General features: G+C 51.4%; 1 protein-coding gene across 2 annotated transcripts in view; it reads left to right on the forward strand.

Moving 5' to 3' along the window:
• The window catches only part of camk1da (calcium/calmodulin-dependent protein kinase 1Da), a 73,120-nt gene that overhangs the window by 4,038 nt on the left and 44,287 nt on the right, over nucleotides 1–24,795 (forward strand). For both annotated transcript variants that reach the window (XM_042335370.1, XM_042335368.1), the window contains exon 2: nucleotides 23,193–23,324. In XM_042335370.1, the coding sequence (XP_042191304.1) occupies nucleotides 23,193–23,324 (132 nt within the window). The remainder of the gene's footprint in view (nucleotides 1–23,192; nucleotides 23,325–24,795) is intronic.

The following is a 24,795-nucleotide window of genomic DNA, read 5'->3' on the forward strand; positions in this document are numbered from 1 at the left end:
GTAAGGGTTATTATTATAGCTAATTTAAAAAAAAAAAAAATTGTTTTGAAATGTCTCATTATCCCTCCTCGGGCCCATTACTTTTTTTTTTACGACCTTTTTTTTATTATCAATAATAAAACTCGCTTCAGTCTCGAGATCAGAATCTGCCGCAGCCAATGATAATGTTTCGCTAACAGCAAAAGATTTCTCGCGTTCGACGCGGTAACAGTGTCCGGAAGAGGATCCTCAGGTATTTGCTGCAAAGTCCTGTCGCTCGGCGGTTAGAGCGAGGGTTTGATTCCCGTTCAGGGCGAAATGTTGGGCAAGTTTCCTTACTCCACACGCACACGCACACGCACGCACACGCACACGCACGCACACACGCACGCGCGCGCGCCGCTATTTATCCAGCAGTAGGTAGAAACCCGGTTGATAGTCGATTAGCCGATCGCTTTTATGGAGGGTAATAATTCCTTCAAAAGGAAATAAGTAATAAACCAGTCACTCACTCCACTTCACTGTGTTTGTGGGGACGCTGCCGTGCGCAATTGCCGGCCGCGCCTCGCTCGCAAAATACGCAGCCAATTCCACCGCACGGTATGTCCTGCGAAGCGCTTGGAGACCTCGTTAAGGCGCTGGATCGTCCGCAATGTGAGGATTGTCCCTACCTTCTGCTTGTTAAATCCTCAATGGGCGGCACCCGTCGACAATGCAGCGCTCCCACCCCCCCCTCACCCCCACCCTCCACCCCCATAAGCCAACCCCCGTCCCCCCAGCCCCCACCCCACCAGTCGGCTGAATCCAACTCTCTCAACAAAGTTGAGAGCTCTACCCCACCCCCCCCCCACCCCCGCCCCGAGCCAACTCAATGCCTTGTTATCGTCTGCGATTTGGGAGGGAGGGAGGGAGTGAAGTTGGGTGGGGTGGGGTGGTTGGAGGCTCATGTGAAGTATAAACACAGTCACGGACTGGTTGGACCGAATGGCTTGTTTTGATGATGTCTGATGATCTACGTAGTTATATCTACTTAAAGATAAATTTGTTTCCTCTTGAGATCGAGTCAGATTGAGTTACTCCGACCAGAAAAAGTCATCGGATTTTGCGCTGTTCTGGTCAACGGCGGAGGCTTTTTTTACGTTTTATACGCACATCACAGCCCTCACACTCACATTCCACAAACACACGCGCTCTCACGCACTCACACTCCGCACGCGCGCGCGCACACACGCGCGCGCGCGCTCACACGCGTGCAGTTGAGGCAGACCTGTATTAACTTTTAAGAGATAATATTGATAATAATTATTGCTTCTGACACAGCGCCTTATCACGTCGTCGAGACGTCTCAAAGCGCGAATTGCCTGTGAATTTCGTGCGTGTGGAGGGGGGGAAAAAAAGGAGATATGTGGCCTCCTTTGGTGGTGTAAACGTCTGTGGTTGTGGGTGACAGGTTGGCGAGGTTGGTAGCACTCACACCCCTGGGTCCAGCGGCGGGGGGCAGGCCTGTTGGGGTTCGATGCCAGTCCTGGTTGAGTTTGGGTTTGGATTGAGACATCGAAACAGATGTCCTCTCGGGCTGTTTGGCTCAACGGTAACGACGCCATGATTTCCGTGAGAAGGTAGTTTCTCCTCCCGGTGTGTCCTCGCCAGTCAACCTTCAGATAAATTAACGTGGAGCCCGGTAGCGTGACGGTTAGAGCGCTCGCCTCGCAAGCGAGAGGGCTTGGGTTCGATTCCCAGGCAGGACGAAACCTTTGGCAAGTTTCCTTACTCCGCACGGCTCGGTCTACCTAACGGTCAGTAGGAACCCGGTTGCTATTCGATCGCTTTCCAGGGGTGATAATCCCTCCCTCCTCCCACCCCCCGAAAAAAAAATCGGGTCACTCAATCCCACGACTGTAGGGATTATTGTTATCATTATAATTTTGCGCACAGCAACGGTATGTCTGGAACACACGAGGGAAATTCTCAAGTGTGTTAACAGTGGAATCTACAGGAGGAAATAAATTATATAAAACAAAATCTCTGTCGAATTTCCTTTCGTAGGCAATGCTGGTAATTTGAGTCTGGAGCGCGGAGAGGAGGGGTCAGTGTGAAATAAGTGCTGAGCTAGTTTATTTCAGTCAGGGTGTCGAGCAGATTTTGTGGCTTAATAATAATAATAATCCATGCCTTTTGCCATCTTCGAGACGTCTCAAAGCGCTTCACAGGACCCACTGTGAAGTGTGGTGACTGTGTATTTTGTGGGCGAAATGCCTTTCCCCCCACCCCCCCCCCCCTCCCGTCTGTTCAAACTTAATTTGTTGTCGCAACTGAGTAGATGATACCAATTTTTTTCTCTTTTTTAACTTTTTTTGGGGGGGGGGGGTGTCAGCCGGGCGTCTGACACGAGTGTGGAGCCCCGTCGCCGTGCTGGAGAGTATCCGAAACCCTTCCACGCGGAAACCCCGGAGGTACCATGCGGTGCAAAATCGCATTTGCGTAAAGCGCCTTTCGAGTCGGGACCAACGTTCCCAAAGCGTTGGCGGAGTGTTGGAAGGGAAGATAGACAGATTGCTGGAATGGAATGAGCTCGCGCTCTCTCTCGCGCTCTCTGTCGCGCTCTCTCTCGCTCTCCCTGGAGGGATGTATCCTGTTTACCTAATTCCAGAAAGTATTAGGCACAGGTTGGCAAGGCCTGGGAAGGGTACGGAGTGCGGGGGTGGAGCCCAGAGTGTGCGTTGGGGGTAACTACTGGAGTCTAACCAGCTGAAACCACATGGTTTGCCCAGGAGACCTCACCTACCCCCTTCCTTCCGCGCCCCCCCAGCCCCCCCTTCCCCCGCCTTTTCCCCTCCTCCCCCATAGATATACCAGGAACTCCCTGCAAGCGACGCATCTCAGCATGAAATAATAACATTATTGGCCTCCTTCTATGCAAAATTCGTTGGAAGGATTGTGCCAGTTGTCACTTCAGCAGAACAGCATTCCTGTGGATTAACGAGTTTAAAACCATACGAATTTGGGCATAAATGTCACGCTTCGACAGGTTTTCCGTGATCTCCACAAACAAATGCGTAGGTGGAGCTTATGTGCTGGGGTTTGATCTTTACCCGGCAGTAAAGTAGGGACTCAGTTGTTGAGTAGGGACTCAGTTGTTGAGTAGGGACTCAGTTGTTGAGTAGGGACTCAGTTGTTGAGTAGGGACTCAGTTGTTGAGTAGGGACTCAGTTGTTGAGTAGGGACTCAGTTGGATCGCTTTCTGGGCCTAATAATCCCTCCGAATCTTTTTTTTCCAACATAAATTTGGTCACTCCAACCCCACGACTGTTTGAGGGGACGTCGCTGCGCGCAACTTGGCTGCCGCCTCTCGCCCACGAACTACGCGGCCGCCGCACTTTACCGTATACGCTGTCAAGCGTTCTGAGACGTCTCGTGGACGTGGTAAGGCGCCGTGTCAAATGCGAGGGATTATCAGTGCTATTGTTCTTGCTGCCGTCCTGAGGTGTTAGCCCCGCTCGGCTGCTGGCAGTCAGAGGGGGGAAGGTTGTGGGTTCGAGCCCCACTTTGGGACATCGACTGACTCGCGGGTCCGGTGCGGTCGGTTGGCTACGGTATCGAAGCAGATTTGGGGTGTAACGGCCTTCAATTGAGGCAGAGTCCATCAGTGATTTACAAAGGTGGGGCAATCGGGTCATTTATCCACAAAACAAGCGACGATTACACACCGCGCAATAGAGACACACAATCCAGTGAGAACGCCTTCGAGACGTTTGGCCAATTTGATAAGGCGCTGTGTCGAATTGCGAGGATTGTTCTGGTTTCCGAGGACGGTGAGCGCTCTGGATTTGCTTTGCGACGTCCTCCGGATGTGAAAGGGGCTTTTCATCAAACGCAAAGGATTATCATTGTCGTGTTGGCTGCAAATGCGGAATAATCCTTGCATTTTGATATTGCTCTTTTCGCATCGAGATTTAATAACGACGACAATCATAATCCTCAGTTTAAGGTCTTAACAGAACGGATCGAATTCAAGACCCTCTCACTCATCCACAAACCCCTTCACGCCCCGGCACCTCCCTCCCTCTCTGACCTCCTCCCTCGGCCCCTCCACACCCTTCTCCGCTCCACCATCAGCAGCCGCGCTTTCAGCCTCTGCGCCCCGAAGCTTCGGAGCCCACTCCCCAATCCCTCTGCCTTGCCCCCTCCTTCCCCCCTTTTTAGATCGCGACCGAAAAGACCTTCCACTTTGACCCCGGGCTTACGGTCACCTCCCTCCGCCCTCCCGGCGCTGCACTGTAGCGTCAACCTGGACTACGTGAGTTCAAAGTCAGGGGGGGGGGAGAGGATGCGTCAGGTTTGGGGGGGTGGGGGGAGGGGGCACGGGTGGGGCTTGAACCCAAAACCCTTTGACTTAAGAGGCGAGAGCATTTTGGACCGAGCCGGGCCAGACACCGATTGAAAACAGCGCAGGGAATGACGGAGTGATATCGGGAAATCTTCTGCAAATCTGTTTTAGATTATTTTGGGTGGGAAGGAGGGAGGGGTAGGAGATGGGGGAGTGGGTGGGAGGGAGGGAGGGAGGGAGGGAGATAAAATAAAAAGAGGAAACATATTCCACGCGTCCTCAGCGATTGTGGCTGCTATGACACAACCGGGTATCGAGGCCAAAACAAACATGTTTTTCCCGAAAATGGTGCCACTCTGCGACCAGCGAAGGCCCATTATGATGAATGATTAATGTGGCGCTCGGGAAGACAAACAGGTCACCTTAAATCTCTGCGGCCTCCTGCCAACTGGAGACAGAACGAGAGAGAGAGAGAGAGAGACATTTACCAAGCGAAGCATGTTGTCGTCAGGCTCTGTTAACCACCAAACCCCCCCCCACACGCGCACACAGACACGCATGTGTGATGGACCAATAAACACACACACGCACAGTCACTACACTTAGGGCTTCACTACCGAACGCTACCCTGCTTTGCTTCACATCCTCCCCCACCATCAGCTTTCAGTAATAATCCTTAACGGTCAGCAGTGTCCCACAAACAATCGTGGATTGATTGACCAAATGATTGATTGATTGATTAATTCATAATTTTTTTTCTGACTGCTCGTTTGCGTGCTGTGTGTGTGTGTGCGCGTGTGCGTGTGCGTGTGTTGCGCAGTACGTAAGATGGTGGTTGTCTCTCTGGCTAATCCCCTGCCCTGACCCTGTCGGATAATAAAGGATGATGATGTTCTGCATATTAAGGTTCAAGAGGACACAACTCCAGACAGGGAAGCGGGTCACCTGCGGTCCTACTCTCATCCCCCATCCCCCTCGCACGTCTGCGCGCGCACATACACACACACATGCGTGTATATATATATACACGCGCACACACACACACACACACACGTACCCCTCTGTTTTGTTAACGATGGCGTATTGGAACCGCCGGGCGCCATTAGCGGCCGCGTTCCGCCCACAGAATACACCATCGATTCACTTCACAGTGTGTCCCGTGACGCTGCTTTGAGACGTCTCGAAGGCGTGATGAAGCGCTGTATCGGATGCGAGGATTATTGTCGTCAGTAATGCCGGGGAGACGACCGTAGGCCCGTCCGAGGGGAAGGTTTTCAGGTGCAATTTGAAGATGGGTAAAGAGGAGGTGAGGCGGAGGGATTGAGGTCAGCCTGGCTCACCCTCTCCCCTCTCCTCCTCTCTCTCTCTCTCTCGCCTCCTTCTCTCAAGCCCCATTATCGGCACTTGGAATCACACAGTCTAAGCTGACGCCCCAATGCAGCGCTGGGGGTGGGGGTGGTGTCGTACTGTCGGATGAGCCGTCAAACCTCACTCCCCGTCTGCCTGTTCAGGCGGACGTTAAAGATCCCGCGGGGCTGTGCGAAAAGAGAAGGGCGTTTCTCTCTCTCTCTCTCCCTCCCTCTCGGTGTCCTGGCTGACAATTTCCCCCCCCCCACCCACCCGAATAAAAATTGGTCATTTCACGGCTGTTTGTGGGGCGTCGCTGTGCGCAATGGTCCACAAATACACAGTCACCGCCATTTCACAGTAAATAATTTGAAGAGCTTTGAGATGTCCTTCTGATGCGATAAGGCGCTGTGCCAAATGCAAGGATTATTATTATTATTATTATTACAAGTGAAAGTTATTGGTATTGACGGGACTGTTAGTGCAAACCTGCAGTTGAATGAGGTATAATTCAGTCAACGGGCCTTTGGGTAATGGATTGCTTAGGTTCGGAACAGATTATTGAGTTAAATAAAAGAAAAGACCTGTGTTTACAATCTTGTTTTCTTACCGTTCTATGGCTGAGGGATTAGTGTCAGCCTGGCTCAGTCATTAGTGCCCTGGTTCTCTGGGGCAGAATGTTATAATAATGATGATATAATAATAATGCATTTGTATATAGCGCCTCATCACATCTCAAAGCCATTCACGGAACATGCTGTATGTTCTGTGGGCGAAACGCGACGGCCAACCTCGCACAGCGGTGTCCCACAAACAGTCTCACAACGACCTGACAAGGCGCTCGATCCAATGCAAGGGTAACATTATTATAGAGAAGAGAATTCTAACCTGTTATGAAGCCAGAGTCTAATTTTACTGACCCAAAACATTGCACTGAAACTGGGTCGCTGCGCAGCTTGCACTGAGCCTGTGAATCCAGGTCATCGGTTAGTGTAAGGACGCAGTGTGTACGTCAAGAGGGTGTCTGAAGGTTGTTGTAGGTGGGGGGTGGTTGGGGTGGGGGGTGGTGGGGGGGGTCCAAGACGCTTCGCACCACCATAATAATAATAATATTCCGTGCATTTTATACTGCGCCTTATCACGTCGTTGAGAAGTCTCAAAGCGCTGCTCAGGATACACTGCAAAGGGGATTGACTGTACTTTGTGGGCGAAACGCGGCAGCCAATTTGCGCCCAGAGGCGTCCCCGCGAACAGCCGTGGACTGAGCGACGAATTTTGCCCACTGTGTCGTAATGGGGTCGGACCGGTGCGTCCCTGGTTGAAAGGCCCACGAGAAGGAAGGGAATAGAGAGGCACGTGAGAGAGGGCAAGGGACAGGGGGTTAGAATGGATATGAGGATTATTATTATTTTATTATTGTCGTCATTTCTTTATCATTCGGTCACTTCAATCCGCGACGGTTTGTGGGGGGAACGAAGAGGTGCATCGGGCTCTGCGTCAAGCGCGAGGACTATTGGTGTTTGATTATTAGTATTATTATTATTATTCTCATTTGCTGCAATTCCTGTTCTGAGTTGCGTTCTCACCCGCACGTGTCCGTGAGCGCGGGAGGCAAACCTCGGAAGGTACCCTTTCTGTGGGACAGAGCGCTGGGTCGAGTTTTCGAGTGGTGATCGACGGCTGAAACTCGAGTGGCGTATCTTGGCTCGTGTTATCGACTCCGCAACAGTTTCAGCAGAGAACCGAGATCTCAGAGGTTATCCTGTTATTTTTATTGCCTGCGGAGGGATGTAATTCTCCCTTCCGCACAGTCTCTCTCTCTCTCTCTCCCCCGCCCCCCCACCACCCCTTTCTTTTCCTCTCTCTCTCTCTCTCTCTCTCTCTCTCTCTCCCCCTCACTCTGTTTCTCTCCCAGTTTTTTTTTTTTTAGATCGGGCGCCAGGAAGATTGCCATCGTGAATAATGAGCCGTTTGTTTGGCGATTGGGCTGTTATTTTTAGAAAAACCAAAAAATACAATTATTTTGGAAGCAAACCTAATGTCCTGACGTTTTGCTTCCAAAATAATTGTCCCCTGTTGGAGAGGTGGGGGGGGGGGGGGGTGGGGGGGGGGGGGGTTGTCGGGCGGAGAGGAGAGAGGAGCGAGGAGTGTCTACAGCTGGTCTCTGGTTTATTTTATCCCTGTGTTTCTTCTGCTTGGTTTCCAGCTAAGCTTTTTTATGCGTCCGTTGATCAGACGGGGGGTGGGGTGGGGTGGGGTGGGGGGGGGGGGTCTGACACACGCGGAAACCCATCACCGTCGCTTCAGAGTCTCCAAACCCGACTGAGAATTCCAGGCCTCCCTCCTACACATAGGAATTCCCAGAGATAGATTGTTGGAATGGAATACGCTCTCTCTCTCTCTCTCTCTCTCTCTGTCTCGCTCTCTCTGGAGGGACGGACGCTGCTTGCCTAACCCCAAGTCGGTTGGTAAGAGCCGAGGCTCGGGGGTACCCCCAGAGTGTGCGTTGAGGGTAACAGCTGGAGTCTAACCGGCTAAAACCACGCAGCTTGTCACTGAGATTACCAACTGCCCCACTTTAGTGCGAACCCCGCGAAGGGCTTCGAGACGTCCTCCCGCCCTGAAATTCTCCCTCCCGACACGAGGATTATTATGGCTTTGACCGGCTGTGCTGTTTAACCCTCCGTCACTAGGATCACGGTAACAATCCGTGCAGCTGATCGAGCTCCTCAACCCAAAAGGCGCTTCGCAGGATTATACTGTAAAGCATAGTGACGGCGCAGTTCGTGGGCGAAAGGCGGCAGACGATTTGCGCACAGCAGCGTTCCCACAAACAGCCGTGGGGGGAGCGAACGAAACGGTTTTATTTCGTGCTGGTGGGGGGGGGGATTGTTGGCCAGGATTCACGGGATTTACAGTAAAGGGCAGCGATCGGGTAGCGAGCGAGCGAGAGAGAGAGAGGCGTTTAACCCAGAGTGTTGCGCGAGATGCCAGTGGTGGGGACGTGTGCGTGTGCGCGCGTGTGTGTGTGTGCGTGTGCGTGTGTGGGGTGGCGGGGGGGGGGGCGTTCTGGAGTTGGAGCAGTTTCCCTGTGTGTAACCTGGAGACGTGCAGCTGTGCCTCTGTGGGTTGGATTAGGTTTGAGCTCTTACACAACCTCACATGCTACTGGAGTGCCTGCAGTGCTTACACGACATGACTTATGTTAATGGACGAGGATGGTTGCTGTGTGCATTAATGACTTATTTACGTCGGTGGCTTGCTCAGTCTTGTTTCGATTCCCTTTTTTTTCTCCACACCAAGCCTAAGCCAGGGCGGTACAACTGGTGATTTCGTCCCCCTCCCCCCTCCTCTCCCCTCCCCTCCCCTCCCCTTCCCCCACTCCATTTCGTCTGCCCCGATAATAATTTGGTCACTTTAATCCACGACTGCTTGTGGGCTACGCTGCTGTGCGCAAGTGGCTGCCGTGTTTCGCCCACAAAATGCTCCACTTTACTGTATATCCCGTGAAGCGCTTTGAGACGTCTCGATGACGTGACAAGACGCTAGATCGAGTGCAAAGATCATTATTATTATTATTATTATCTCATCCGAAGGACGGCACCTCTGACATTATAGCGTTCCCCCAGCAATGGGCCGGAACCTAGACCTTAAGCACTGAGTCCCCGGCAGATAAAACAATATAATGTTAATTAACACAAGAGAGCTGTAAATGCCGTGTCGGGAAGGCTGACTGTTCCGTTCTGCTCATTGAACTGAAGGATTTTATTTTGATGAATAACTTTTCCCGCAAATCATCCAGAGACTCCCAGGGCAACGAGTCTGTAATGACTGACATTAGACAGCAAGAAAAAAACCCTGAGCCGCTGTGAGTGCAACACACAAGCTTCCCCGTGAAATTCAGCGGGCACGATAATAATTCCCTTCAGCCTCGGTTTTCCTCTTCGACCGTGTCTACGCTCAACTCTCCCGGACGGCAAACTACGCCACTGTTACGAGCTCTGAGACGCTGCGTAAAGTCAAGTCGTCGTCGTTGCTTCTCATTCTTTGCTCAGCTCTTTATCCAAACCAATGGGGGTGGGCGGGGGGGGGGGGGGCAATGTTTTGAGTCGACCGACCGAAGGATGAAATATTTCTTGATTTGTTGCCGCAGTATACACATCGCCACTTAGTAGACTCCGTGCATCAGTGTAAAGTTTAGTGGGCGAAACTTGGCAGCCAATTGCGCGCAGCAGTGTCCCACAAACGGTCGTGGATCGAAGTTAATGGGTGCCAGCGATGACGATGGCGAAGATAATAATAATAATAATAATAATAATAATAATAATAATAATCTTGCATTTGATACAGCGCCTTGTCACGTAGCTCAGCGTTGCTACCTTTTCGGGCTCAGCTGCACTGATTCCTTCACATAGGAATCAGAGCAATCATTTTCCTCACCGCTGGTTCCTGTTTGCAAAGCTGCGTGGGTTATTTTTCTGGGGGAATTTGATTCTATTTCTGTTTTCGTTGATTGGAGCCGACGTGAGGCTACGCGAGTCGGCGCACGAGAACGAGCTCGCCCCACCCTGAAGGACATTAGGTGATGGGGTCAAGCCCTCGCGGTTTAGTTGGCCGTCTTCCGGACGAAGCTTGAGGTAACCCTCGCATTTGATGCAGCGCCTTATCAGACGTCCTCCCTACGTCTCAAAGCGCTTCACAGGACGCACTGTGGAGTGGAGTGACTGTGTATTTCGTGGGCGAAACCTGCCCTGCGTATCGCCCTGTGCCCGGGAATCGAACCCAGGTCTCTTAACGACTGAGAGAAAGGAGCTTTATGAACGTTATCTGTTAAAAAAAGAAAAAACGCGGTTGCTGTTGTTGGACTCAAGGTTGTCGCAGGGAGTTGAAAGTCAGGTCAGGAGCGGTGGATGGAGTTTATCGGAGCGTGGGATTCTCCTCTGCTCGAAACGCCGAGACCTTAACCAAACCTAAAGGGGGAATTGGATAAAAAAATCCTTGACGCGCGACCAGACCAGGCAGTTGGGGTTTGCGGCTCCTCAGGAGACGTTAGCCCTCTCTCCCCGTCTGTGCCCTGTTCAGGTGGACGTTAGAGAGATCCCGCAGCGCCGCTTGGAAAAGAGAAGGGAGAGTTTCTCTCTCTCCCGGCGTCCTGGCCGACAATCCCCTCAGATCAAGTGATGAGCGTCAGCTCAGACTGTGTGATTCCGAGTCCGGACGTGTGGAGGGGTGGGGGCTTGAACCCACAATCTTCTGATTCGGAGGCGAGAGAGAGAGAGAGAGAGAGAGAGGAGAGCGGTACCTCCCCCATTTCCCCCTACCCCTCTCTCTCTCCCCCCTCTCCCGTGTTTGATGTCCGTTCCTGTCCCTCTGAAGCAAGGCTGGACCGTGTGATGGACGCGGTGTGAAGGCAAACTGTTGTTGTTTGTTGTGGTTCCGCCTTGCGTGCTTTAATAAATCTCGGATCTCGTTTATAAGCCCTCGCTGCTATTTATAAAGGAATTATTTAAAGTGCAAGAGCTTAGAGGTACTTAGAACCAGAGCCCTCGGCTGGCTATGGCGAAGGCTTTATCCGATTTTTCTTTGTGTGTGTGTGTGTGTGTCCCCGAAATCACGTTGTCCTTCTCCTCTGCCGCCCCCACATCGGGACTTGGAATCAAGGACGTCCCAATGCAGCGCTGGAGGAGGGAGGGGTGGGGGGTGTCGCATCGTTGGAGACCCTGTCCTTCGGATGAGACGTTAAACCTCGCTCCCCGTCTGCCTGTTCGGGTGGATGTTAAAGATCCTGCAGCGTGATTCAGAAAGAGAAGGGAGTTTCTCTCTCTCTCTCTCTCTCGCTCGCTCCCCCGGCCGACAATTTCCCCGCATAAAATCGGTCACTCACAGCGCGGCTGTCCGCGCGGATGGGGGGGGGGGGGGGACGCCGCTGTGCGCCATCGGCTGCCGCGTTTCGCCCGCAAGATACACAGTCACTCCGCCTTGTAGCACACTCCTGTGAAAGCGCTTCGAGACGTCCTGAAGGTGGGATAAGGCGCTGTGCCAAATGCAAGGATTATTATTATTATTATTATTATTATTCTCACGTTAGGGTTAACGTCTCGGAGCTCTTAACGGTGGCGGAGCCTGGCGCCGAGCCAGGGAGAGAGAGAGAGAGAGAGAGAGAGAGGGGCTGTGACCGTAGGCACAGCTGTAGGCATTAATGAACTCCTTAAATCCTTATCCACACATCATTATTATTTCTGCTCCCTGATGTGGTTGTTTACAAATCTAAAGCCTACCCAGAACATTGCTAACACACTGCTCTGTGCAGTATGTTATGCCCGTAATTTGCAGGCGAGAGAGAGAGAGAGAGAGAGGGAGAGGGAGAGGGGAGAGCTGCCATCTGTCCATTTTTTTTTGGTCTGGGATTAAACCACGGCATTCGCATATTTAATTGAATTGTAAATGGCCGAAGGAAGTACACACACACACACACACACACATACACACACACACACCCTCCTCCCACCGGAGGTTGTTTTTTTCGTTGTTTCAGCCGAGGCCGCTTGATCCACGATGTGGTCAGCGACTGATAGCTGACGTGGAGCACCGCTTAATAATAATATCGTTCATCATCATGATAATAATATAATATTGATAATAATATTATTCGCAATAACTCTCGCATCGTTTCGTCGCGGCATCTCGAAGCGTTTCACGGAACACACCGTGTGTTTTGCGAGCGAGACCCGGCAGCCAGTTGCGCCCAGCGACGTCCCCGCAGACGGCCGTGGATTGAGTGGCCGCATTTTTTTAAAGAGAAATTTGGAGGGTTTATTGCCCCCGGAAAGCGATCTGCCAGTCGACTAACAGCCGGGTTCCTCCGTACTGTTGGGGAAACAGAGGGGCGTGTGGGTGGAGTAAAGAAACTTGGCGAAGGTTTTTCTCCCGGTCCGGGGATCGCACCCGAGCCTTCTCGCTTGCGAGGCCGATGCTCTAACCGCTACGCTGTAGGACTTCCATTTTTATCTGAAGGGCTTTGTGTGACCGTACGCTGTGGGGGCGTTTATTATTGTTGTTGAGCTCATAGTCGCAGTTGATGTGGCGTCTGTAGCTTTGAGACTGATTGCTGCCGAGTGACCACGTTGAAGGCAGCAATAAACAGGGCTGAGCTACTGTTTCAAATTAGTCGAGTTGAGATCTCCAGGCACCACGTGGTGCCCTGTGGTGGAGTGGTTAGCGCTCTCGCCTCGCGAGCAGACAGACTGACTCGCACAATGAGCGGTGGGGAGATGGTAGGATGGGTATTCAGGAGGGTCGAGGTCAGAAGGCCCGAAGGGTCTGAACCATCCTTGCAATCTTGGTTACATGGAACTCATTAAATCTACGTCGACGCTCCCAATATAATACTATTGGGGGCAGGGAATCCTCCCACTCGGCTCCCGTTAACCCTGCAAGCCAAAGCCACGGGTGGGGTGGTCCTCGCCGGACAAGCAGCGGGACAGTGCTCTCAATGGCCAAGATTGGTGTGGGTTTAGCTGCTTAGACTCCAGCAGTTACCCCCAACACACACTCTGGGCTTCCCCCACCCACAAGCCTTGGCTCTTCCCAACCTGCGCCTAATACTCTCCGGAATTAGGTAAGCAGGGTTTGCCCTCCAGGGAGAGAGAGAGAGAGAGAGAGAGAGAGCGCATTCCATTCCAACAATCTCTCGAAGGGATTTCCATGTGTAGGTGGGACGCAGGAAATTCTCAGTTGGGTTTGGAGACTCTTAATCAACGGTGAGGGGCTTCCTCGTGTGTCAGACACCCCCGGCTGGCCAAAATAAGTTTTGAAAAAAATAATAATACTAGGAGGATCCCAGACTGAAGAACTCTGTCTTAACTGTTGCTCATTCCTGTCATACCAGCGATCTGGTTTGCTGGTGCAGTGATGATGGTTATCTGTTGGTTTCCGCTGACTTTGGAGGAAGGAAGTTGGAAGACTTCCTCACTCGTGTTCCCTTGAAAGGTTATTCAAATGGTAAACCCACCCGCCCTCCGAGGATTTCAGTCTCTGGCGCGGACAGTCAACTGCCGAGTGCGTCCAGTGCAGATTTCCACTTAAATTTTACAATGTTGACTCAACTCAACACACACTCAAGACAGACACACACACACACACGCACAGAAATTGACGGACAGAAAGCAAGGGGTGGGGGGGAGGACAGGGGTGGCTGTGTGTGAAGGGTTAGGGGGTGGGGGGGGGGGGGGAGAGAGGATGGGAAGGGGAGATAAAGAAAGAATAATATTTGATCAAGGATTAAGCTTAAACCCAGCGAATGTCGTGCTCTGGTTTGGGAAGCCGTAGTGACTCGCATGTCCACCCCATTCCCTGCCCCCGGTGCGTGGTCGGCAGGTCAGCCCCGAGCTAATTAAACGGCGGAACAGGCTCGGAGGGCTGAATGGCCTCCTCCTGTTCCTAAGTCCCTACGTCCCCGGGAGCTGTTCTCTGCCTCCGGTTCCGTGGCAGAAGCCTGGTTTCTACGGCAACGTTTGCCATGAGGACAGCGATATCCGCAGCTTTTCTGTGGGTGAAAGGCAAACGGGAGAAGAAGCGAAGAGAGCGACTCAGAACTCACCTCACAGCAAAATGCACAGTCACTCCACTTACAGTGTACGCAGCTCCGAGACGTCTCGGTGACGTGATAAGACGCCGCGTCAGGATACAAGGATTATTATTGTTATTATTTGTGATTATCGTCTCAAAGCGCTTCACGGAATACACTGCACAGTGTAGTGACTGTACATCTTGTGGGCTGTAATTCTGTGAAGCGCTTTGAGACGTCTCGATGACGTGATGAGGCGCCGGATCAAACGCAAGGATTACTATGACTCTTGTTATTATCTGTCACTATCGGCTTCAACCGCTGCTTCGGGCAGCAATGGTACTCTGTAACGTTTATTATTATTATTATTAATAATATTATTAACGATCAGAAGCGCTTCTGGCATCTGCACGACTCGCTGAAGTGGGACCCGAGAGCCAGTTTGTCAGTGTGATTTCGTTTGATCCTTCTTTCAAGGGGTAGTGCTCGTCAAGAAGAAGAAGAGAGAGAGAGAGAGAGAGAGAGGGGGAGAGAAAGAACACCTTATCACTCTGCGAACAATGCAATACAACACAATACAAATTTATTTCGTTACGCAGCGCCTTTCAGATCGGGAGGACGTTCCCAGGCGTTAGACAGTGAGAGATTTTTGCCCCGAACTGAGGGGGTTTGGGGGTTGATGGGGTGGGAGGCGAGTGCGGCAAATAACAGTGATAATAATAATAATAATCCTCGCATTTGATGCAGCCCCTGATCGCGTCTTCGAGACGTCTCAACGCGCTTCACGGGATACACTGTGAAGTGGATCGACTGTGTATTTTGTGGGCGAAACGCGGCAGCCGATTGCGTCCAGCAGCGTCCCCACAAGCAGCCGTGGGTTGAGTGACCAAATTATTATTATTATTATTGTTTTCGAAGGGATTACTACCCCCAGAAAGCGATCCCCTAATCGACTAACAACCGGGTTCCTACTTAATGCTGGTAAACAGAGGCGTGTGTGTGCGTGTGCGCGTGTGTGTGGAGTAAGGTGTTGCCCGGCCCGGGGATCGAACCCGGGTCCTCTCGCTTGCGAGGCGAGCGCTCTAACCGCTGAGCTACAGGACTCCGCAAGATCCCTCAGCCGCTCGGCCAACAAAATACTTTTTCTTGAATTGAGCATTGTCTTGATTGATGCCATTAAAGATCACGCGAGGTCTGCTCGAAAAGAGAAGGGAGTTTCTCTCTCTCTCTCTCTCTCTCTCTCTCTCTCCCTCTCTCCCGGTGTCCAGGTAGACTCGACCGCTCGGTCCGTGGAGATTTGTGCGCTCGTGTCGGCTGCTGCGTTTGACCCCCCCAAAACGCACACGGTCACTCCGCTCGACAGGATAATAATATGAATTATTAATGGTCCTTTGGTATAGTATCGTCTCACTGTACGGCACTATTGTTGCTGTTACAATCCCTTTCCTGTCCACGTAAGGACTCTCGTCTGTCTCTAAACAGCTGGTGGGTAACGCACCTCATCTGCACAGTGTAAACATATTCATGGGAAGAGAGCGAGAGAGAGAGCGATACTATCTGTATGCCTCGATACTGCGGCGCTGTGTTAGCATTTAAGTTAAATAAATTAACTTTGAAGTTAAATGAATTACCAATTACAAGTTCAATCATGTAAAAACAAATAGATTTAACCCATTCCTTCTCTCTCTCTCTCTCCTATCTATCCATCCATCCATCCATCCATCCATCCATCCATCCATCCATCCATCCATCCATCCATCCATCCATCCATCCATCCATCCATCCATCCATCCATCCATCCATCCATCCATCCATCCATCCATCCATCCATCCATCCATCCATCCATCCATCCATCCATCCATCTATCTATCTATCTATCTATCTAAGTTGAACGCTGAAGCAATGTTGCATTAACTCTTTTTCTGGTGCGTGTGGAATGCCATCACCGTTGCGTTAACACGTACGACTAGTTTCTGCGTTCCCCCGTTTCCCTTCGGGTTATTTTTTTTTTTGTCGCCACTGTGAAACGCGTGGAGTGAATGAGTCGCGGGGGCGAGCCGGCTTGAGCACACACCAACCGTGCGTGTTAATCCTGGTTTTAAATCCGGTTTGATGTCCTGGAGTTCCGGTGTAGCTGGTCTGTGGGTCTTCATCTCGTTCGTATCTACCTCCAGGGTGTGTGTCCCGCTGAGGAGTATAACAGAATTGTGCACTGTCGTCAATCGCATCACTTCACTGTACACTATATATATATAATTCCTTCAAAGATAATAATAATACTGATAATAATTCGGTCACTCAATTCGGTGACTGTCTGTGCGGGGGACGCCGCTGTGCGCAATCGGCTGCCGCGTTTCGCCCACAAAATACACAGTCAATTCACTTCACAGTGTATTCCGCGAAGCGCTTTGAGACGTGGCGAAGGCGCGATAAGGCGCTGTATTAAACGCGAGGATGGTTACGTTATATTTTATCACGTGGGACGGATTTCTCAAAGCTCGTCGCCGAAGTTATTGTGAAATGGAACGACTGTATGTGTGGGCAAATGCCTCGTCAGAGCTGCTGTCTTATCGGAAGACAGTCCTAGAATCATAGGACCTTGCAGCACAGAAGGAGGCCATTCGGCCCGTCGTGCTTGTGGCTGCTCTTTGAAAGAGCTGCCCAACCGGTCCCACTGCCCCGCTCTTACCCCCATAGCCTTGCAAACTTTTCCTTCTTAAGTGACTTATCCATATTCCCTGTTGAAAGCTGTTATCGAACCTACTTCCACAACCCTTTCAGGCAGCGCATTTCGAACCGTAGCGGATCTCTGGGTTAAAAAAAAAAATTTCTCCTCGTCTCCCCTCTGGTTCTTTTGCCAATTATCCCGCAGATAAAAATCGGTCGTTAACCCACCCCCCCGCCCCCTCCCGGCGGGTTTGTGTTCACCCGCACAAACCGCTACGACACTCCACAGTAGTTACCGCCGAACTCTGGGAGAATTTCACCACCATAAGCCGCTATACTCATGCAAGTCCTTCCTTGACTTGCGCAAGCTGTTGTGGCGCTGGCTGTCGCCGTTCACAAAGAGAAGTGGTCTTGAGCAACTTGGGGTTGGCCGAGCCGTCGCGCTTTACAGGGAGGAAACCCGAGAACCCTCACGTCGGGAGGATGTCTCAGAGTGCTTCGCGGGGTTGACTGTAAAGTGTAGTCACTGCGTGTTTTGTGAGCGAGTGAGCATGAAGTGAGTGACAACAACACATTGTGTTGTGATATATATATATATCTGTAATATATATATTGTCCAGTTAGGACCACATTACCAATACAGGTCCGAGGAAACCCTGATTATCTCTCCTTCCACCCCCACCCCAACATTATCTCCCCAGCGTTCCTCACCCACCCAAGAAGAAAAATAACTGTGGATCGCCAGAGAGATTACTTTTTGTTTGGTTTGAAGGAAATGTGGGTCATTTGCATTTCGTTGTAATCGAGAAGGAAATTCTTGCGAATAAGGAACCTTCCTCTCTAACCTACGGTCATTCGGGGCTGGAAGGGAATTTTTTGTCTTGTGTGAGTGGTGTCTGAGATGTGTCGAAACCCATCACCGTTGCTTAAGAGTCTCCAAACCCAACTGAGAATGACATGCCTTCTGCCTACACACGGCAATGCCAGAGATAGATTGTTGGAGTGGAATGCGCTCTCTCTCTCTCTCTCGCTCTCTCTCTTCTCTCTCTCCCACCGCATCCTGTTTACCTAATTCCGGAAAATATTAGGCGCAGTTGACAAGAGCCAAGGTTTGGGGGTGGGGGGGGAACCCAGAGTGTGCGTTGGGGGTACTTACTGGAGTCGTAACCGGCTAAAACCTTGTAACGTGCCATTGATATCACTCCCTATCGCAGAACGGAACATTTTCAAGATCCTCTCACTCGCCTAGAAATCCCTTCGTGCCCTCAGGATGGATATACTGTGAAGTATATCCATCCTGAGGGCACGAGATCACCTCCCCTACCTGCTTAACCCCCTCCAACCCACTACCCAGGGCCTCCGCTCGGCTGGCTCCGGCCTCCGGCTTGTCCCTCGTCCCCTCCGCTCCGCTGTCAAGCCCTCTGAGCCACTGCCCTGTGTGTGAAGGGCGGTGTAGAAATACAAGTTGTTGTGGTGGTCGAAAGGGCCGTTTTCTTTGTTCTGCTCAGTGTTGTCGGCGAGCCAGTGGGATTAAGCGACTCTGACCTGCAAGGCTTGCGACATTCACTGAGGCGCGCAGCTGTTTAGGACGTGTAAATACACTCGACACCAAGGACCAGTTAACAGGAGTACTGTGTTTGCATTCAGTTTGCAATGGGAACATTGACAGCAGCTTTTGACAGTGAGGAATTTTTTTACTGTGAGTTCAGCCGAGTGGCTTAACTCACGGGGGAATCCCATCAGAGCACTTGAGAATATCCCAATCCACACACCCACCCCCTCGCTCACTCCCTCCCTCCCTCCAAATAATATTGGTCGTCCGTTTCACGGCTGTTTGCGGGACGTTGCTGTGTCCAAATTGGCTGCAGCATTCGCCCGCGAAACCCAGACCCGCTGCTTGATAGTAAATCCTGTGGCTTTACAGTATATCCATCCTGAGGCGTTTTGGGAAGTGTTCATGACGTGAAAGGCACTGTATCAAATGCTATTATTACTACGTTCAACAGGAACGCAGGAACAGGAGTAGGCCATTCAGTGCCTTGAGCCCGTGTCGCCATTCAGTGCACTGTCTGGCAAGATTTCTCGTCGCTCGCACAGACAGAACCACCCTACCCTACAGGCCTGAACCGCAGCAGATTGATATAATAAATGAAAAGGCATAAATATCTGTTACATCTCGGCTGCAAAGGAGATTTAATGGCTCATTGATCAGCTGATTACGGGTATGAAGCCTCGCTCTGTTCCTCATTTGCTTCAACTTGATCTGCGCTCGGTGTGACCTGAAGCTCGCCTCGGGATGAGCGTTGTATCCCAGAGAGTGTGATCCACGGGATATCAGAGCGAGAGAGAGAGAGTGATGAGAGAGAGTGACGGGATTGTTATTAATAACCATAATAATAATAATCCTCGCCTCATCAGATATCTCAAAGAGCTTCGCGGAACATACCGAACTGTACATTTTGTGGGCGAAACGCGGCAGCCAATTGCGCACAGCAGCGTCCCACACAAACAGTCGTGGATTGAGTGATCCGAGTTCCTGCTTATTGCTGGTAAACAGAGGCGAGTGTGTGTGGGGGTGTGTGTGTGTGTGTGGAGTAAGGAAACTTGCCCAAGGTTTCGCCCGGTCTGGGAATTGAACCCGGGTCCTCTCGCTCTAATCGATGAGGTACAGGACTCCACAGATTTGTAGCAGTGAAAACCCGGGTGGGGCGGACGGTGGTGGTGGGCGGGGGGGGGGTTAAAAGGGGAAGTTGTCGGGGGTTGGGTTGGGTTGGGGGAAGAGAAAGAATTATGCGCATAGGCTGTGTCTTTTTTTTAAAAAAATTTTTTGAAAAGGCTTTGGAATATTTTTTTATTCTCGACCAGTGTCATGGCGGGGGAGCGAGGGCGATGGAGGTGGTGGGGGACGATGATATCCAGTGTATTAATGTGAAGTGGCGAGCCAAAGAGGCTCTTGCGCTCACAAATAATCTCCGACTCCGAGATTTAGGCACTGTGTGGGCGGATTGCCGTTTGATGATGAGTTTTCTTGGTGAATCCCATCGTTGAAATTAAGTAACAGCGAACGATTACTCGGTACCCACTGGGGAGTCCGTGACTGATTTATCCGTCGTCCTCTCTGCTGCCTTCAATTCCCTTGCTTTGTATCTGTGCTGTTCCAGTCACCCACTGAGCCTCTGCGCTCCTGAGTTGTTTCAGGACGTAGGAACATGAGGAGACTGTTCAGCCCAACGCTTTGGAGACCCAGTGGTTCGAGCGCTCGCCTTGCAAGAGAGAGGACCCTGGGTTTGATTCCCGGTCAGGGCGAAACCCCAGGCACGACGTGATAAGGCGCTGTATCAAATGCCAGGATTATTATTATTATTATTATTATTGTAAAATGTTAAACCTGCAAAATGACTCAGAAACCTCCTTTATTTTGCTCAGGTAACCTCGACAGCTCAGACAAGGTAATCTTTAAGCAAACCCCACACCGCTAATTACGCGGAAATGACAAAAAAGAACGATTCTCTGTTGTTGCTTCCACATTTCACCAGCGTAGGCGTGGCGGCAGGATTGTCAAAACAAGCCGAGGCTTCGCTTTGCTTTGCTGAGCATCTCCTCTGCATTGTGGTGCGATTCCCATAGCAAACGGCATGCGATGAGCTCCCAGAAGAGGTGGTGGTTAGAGGTGGTTAGAGCACTCTCCTCGCCAGCCGGGAGGACCTGGGTTCCATTCCCGGGCGGGGAGAAACGTCGGGCGAGTTTCCTCAATCCGCACGCCTCTGTCTATCTCACCCGGGTGTCAGTCGCTCGGCGGATCGCTTTTCCCTTCAACAAAATGAATAGTAATAATAATTCGGTCACTCAATCCCCGGCTGTTTGCGGGGGCGACGCTCGTTGCTGTGAGCAATCGGCTGCCGCGTTTCACCCACGAAATACGCGGTCGATTCGCTTGGCAGGTATCCTGCGAAGCGCTGCGAGACGTCTCAACGGCCCGCTCAGGCGCCGTATCGAAGGCGAGGAGTGTTCTTATCGATATCATTAGCGATTAAGCGCTCTGAGACGCTGCGGAAACGCAAACTGGTATGGCGTGTGCGATTTCTGGGAAGAAGAGACGTTTAGGCAGAAGTGTTGCCCACTCGAACTCAAGCAGTGAATCGAAATCCAATTTACTTTTTTGTTGTTTTTTTCTTAAAAAAAAAGAGGATGAAGATGACACAGGTTGGCACTGCTCCCACGCCGGAGTAAATCACTGCATGACTAGTCTGTATGTCAGGAAATCAACGGTTTAATGTCTTTAATTACAGGCGAACGCACTTATACCCACCCGGATGATCCGTGCAAAATCCGCTTATCCCCAGGTTTTTGTTTTCGCCTCGAGTTATGCGCCTCGTTAATCACTTCTAACGATCATAATCTTTGCACTTGGTGCAGCGCACTTTCAGCGCTCTGGGACTCTTGCTTTGCGCGAAGGAGACGCTGCAAAAGTGGCTGTAAATGCAAGTGGTTGTAAAACGCAAGTTGTTGCTGCTGCTGTTGCCTCCGCGCACTTCGCCGGATGTATAATAACAATCCTGGCGTTTGCTGCGGCGCCTTATCGCGTCTTCGAGACGTCCCAAAGCGCTTCACAGGATATGCTGTAAAGTGGAGTGACTGTGTAGATTGTGGGCCAAGCGTGGCAGCCAGTCTGCACGCGGCAGTGGCCCACAAACCGCCGCGGAGCGAATGACCCAGTTTATTTGCGGTGGGATGGCAGGAGAGGGAGGATTGTCGGCCAGGACGCCAGTGGAAACCGTAGGCAAGTTTCCTTACTCAACACGCATCTGTTTCTCAAGTCGATTGGCAGATTGCTTTCCGGGGGTAATAATTCCCCCTGAACCCCCCCCCCCCCACACCCCACCCCATCTCAAAGAAAACTGAACCACTCAATCCATGACTCTTTATGGGACATCGCTGTCAGCAATCGGCTGCCGGATTTCGCCCACAAAATGCCCAGTGAATCCACTTTATAGTATATATTGTGAAGCGTTTTGTAGACGTCCCTGAGACGCTGCCGCAGGCTATATCAAACGCAAGAATTATTATTATTATTTTTTATGAGGGAAGTTGGGTTTGGCTGAGAATACTGTGTCCAGAGGCGGTGGCAAGTGGGAAGGTGGGTTAGGGAGCGAGCAAAACTGAGTTGACAGGAGAAACTAATCTTTAATTAAAAATCGAAGCCTCGGTTATCTTGTCTTTCCCTCCAGAGGAAAGAATTACCCGCTGTGTTTTGTTTTCCCCCCCCTGCACAGCGCGTCAGCTCGCACAAGCTGTCTCGCTAATTATTACAATACGTAGAACAAAATATACAGTAAAGTCACTTTACAGTGTATCCTGTGAAGCGCTTTGAGACGTCTTGAAGCAGCGACCAGGCGCCGTACCAAATGCGAGGAATATTATTGTTATTTATTTATTTATCGTCCTCGCCTTTGGCGCAGCGCCTTATCGCGTCCTTGAGACGTCTCAAAGCGCTTCACGGGGATACATTGCAAAGTCAATTGACCGTGTGCCTTGTGGGCAGCTGATTGTGCACAGCGACGCACCCACCCACAGAACGTAACAGAAGGGGTGGCCGAAGGATATTGGAGCATGACAAGGTCCAGTGAGACGGAGAGAGAGAGAAAGAGAGAGAGAGACGCAGAGAGAGAGAGAGAGAGAGAGAGACGTTAAGTCATGCTGTCCTTAGCCACTTCGCCTTCCCAGGCAGATACCAAACTGACCAGTTAACTAAATGTGCAATAAATCCCGATTGAGCCGTTGTCAAAGTCGATTGGAAATTGGACTCAGTGGCTAAACCTCTCCGCTGTTCACTTACAGAAATGTTCAGCACAGAAGGGTCTCTGCATTGCCTGTTTCTCTTTCCTGTGATTTTTTTCCCCCAGTATTAACCCCCCCCCCTTTACCTGCTCTTTGCCCGTTATCCCTCTGTGCTTTCGTTGCTTAACGCTGCCCCCCCCCCCCCCCTGTGGTCACCTGGCTGGCCGGCTTGATAGCGAGATCGATCTCGAGCTCCTCACGCTCTCGCTCACCGATCACTCCGCTCCTCCCTTCCTCCCCCCTCGCAGTGTCAGGCTCCCCCAATGTTAAGCGCTCCGAGACCCTTCCCTGGGTGATGGGCGCTGTACGAATACAAGTTGCCTTTGAGTCACAAAGGTTGTGGGTTCAAGCCTCACGACAAGTTGTCGACGTACGTTAGTCGTTGCAGCTTTCCATCGATCTCCGCGGAGACGCCGAAAGATCTAAAGTAAACCTCCTGTGTCTTCTCTCTTCTCTCTGCTTCCCAGGGGGGCCTTTTCCGAGGTGGTGATGGCTGAGGAGAGGGCCACTGGGAGGACCTTTGCCATTAAGTGTATCCCGAAGAAGGCGTTGAAGGGCAAAGAGAGCAGCATAGAGAACGAAATCGCTGTCCTCAGGAGGTGAGAAACTCTTTCGTCTTCTACTGAGTGCGACGCAAGGACTCTCTGATTAGGAGATCTGTATATACATATAAAAAAAAATCCACGACTGTTTGTGGGGACGTCGCTGTGCGCAATTGTCTGCCGTGTTTCGCCCACAAATATACAGTTGCAGTGTATCTTGTGAAGCGCTTTGAGACGTCGAGAAGATGTGATAAGGCGCTCTATCAAATGCAAGGATTATTATTATTATTATTACCTCAAATTCCACTCTACAAAATAATAATTTTTGGGGTGGGGGGGGGTTGGGGGGGGTCAGCCGGGTGTCTGACACACACGGAAACCCATCACCGTTGCTTAAGAGTCTCCAAATCCAACTGAGAATTCTCTCTCCCTGGAGGAACGCCTCCTGCTTACCTAATTCCAGAAAGTATTAGGCCCAGGTTGGCAAGAGCCAAGGCTTGGGGGGGGCCCAGAGAGGGGGTAACTGCTGGAGTCTAACCAGCTCAACAACAACAACAACAAGATTGCATTTACAGAGCGCCTTTCACGTCGGGAGGACGTCCGAAGGCGCTGGACAGTTGGGTCGGGACCCGAGCAGTGGGGAAATGGTCAGGGTGAGGGGAGGGAAGGGAGGGAGCGAGGAGGGGTTAGAGAGTCGAGAGGGGAGGTGAAGGCATGGTTGAAGAGAAATAGTTTGGCCATTGAGAGAGAGAGAGAGAGAGAGCGCTGTCTGGCCAAGCTTTCCCGCTGCTCGTCCAGCTCGGACCACCCTCTCCGTTAGTTAGGGCTTTGGCTGTGGGGTTAACAGGAGCCGAGGTGGGAGGATTCCCTGCCCCGGGCTGTGCTATCACCAGCGGTGAGCGCCCTGGAGTAATAATAATACTCAATACACTTTACAGCAATCCCCGTGACGTGCTTTGAAACGTCTCGACCAAACTATGAGGCGTTGGGTCGATGTTAACCAATGTTTGCGTTTGACACAGCACCGTCTCGCGTTGTCGAAACGTTTCGCGGCGATGCGACCGCGTGTAACTTGTTGCGGAGCCAGTCTTGTGCGCGTGCGGGTACTCGGGTGAGGGAAGGTTCACGCAGAAGCTGCAGATTTCTCTGGTAAAGATACTATCAATCGCAGTGGGAAATTCCCAGCCAGCGCCACACAAACCCTCCTTTGTTAGGAAGGTTTGCTTGTCGACAATACGCTCCATTCACTTGCAGGGTCGAGGACTCAGGCGCTGGAAGGTTTTGCTGGAAGGGGTGAGGGGTGAGGGGCGGAGGGAAGCGGGAACAGTCAGTGAGATGCCCCGGCAATGCTTATGCCAGTGGGATTGACATTCACTCCCATCACGACTGGTTGTGGTACACCGCTGTGCCCCGTTGGCTGCCGCGTTTCGCCCGCAAAATTCTCTCCCTCAATCCCTCCGCCTTACCCCCCCCCCACCCCCACCCCACACCCACACACACACACACACACACACACACATACCCTCCT

The sequence above is a fragment of the Callorhinchus milii genome, unplaced genomic scaffold, assembly GCF_018977255.1.
Source record: "Callorhinchus milii isolate IMCB2004 unplaced genomic scaffold, IMCB_Cmil_1.0 Scaffold5, whole genome shotgun sequence".
Classification (NCBI taxonomy): Eukaryota; Metazoa; Chordata; class Chondrichthyes; order Chimaeriformes; family Callorhinchidae; genus Callorhinchus; species Callorhinchus milii.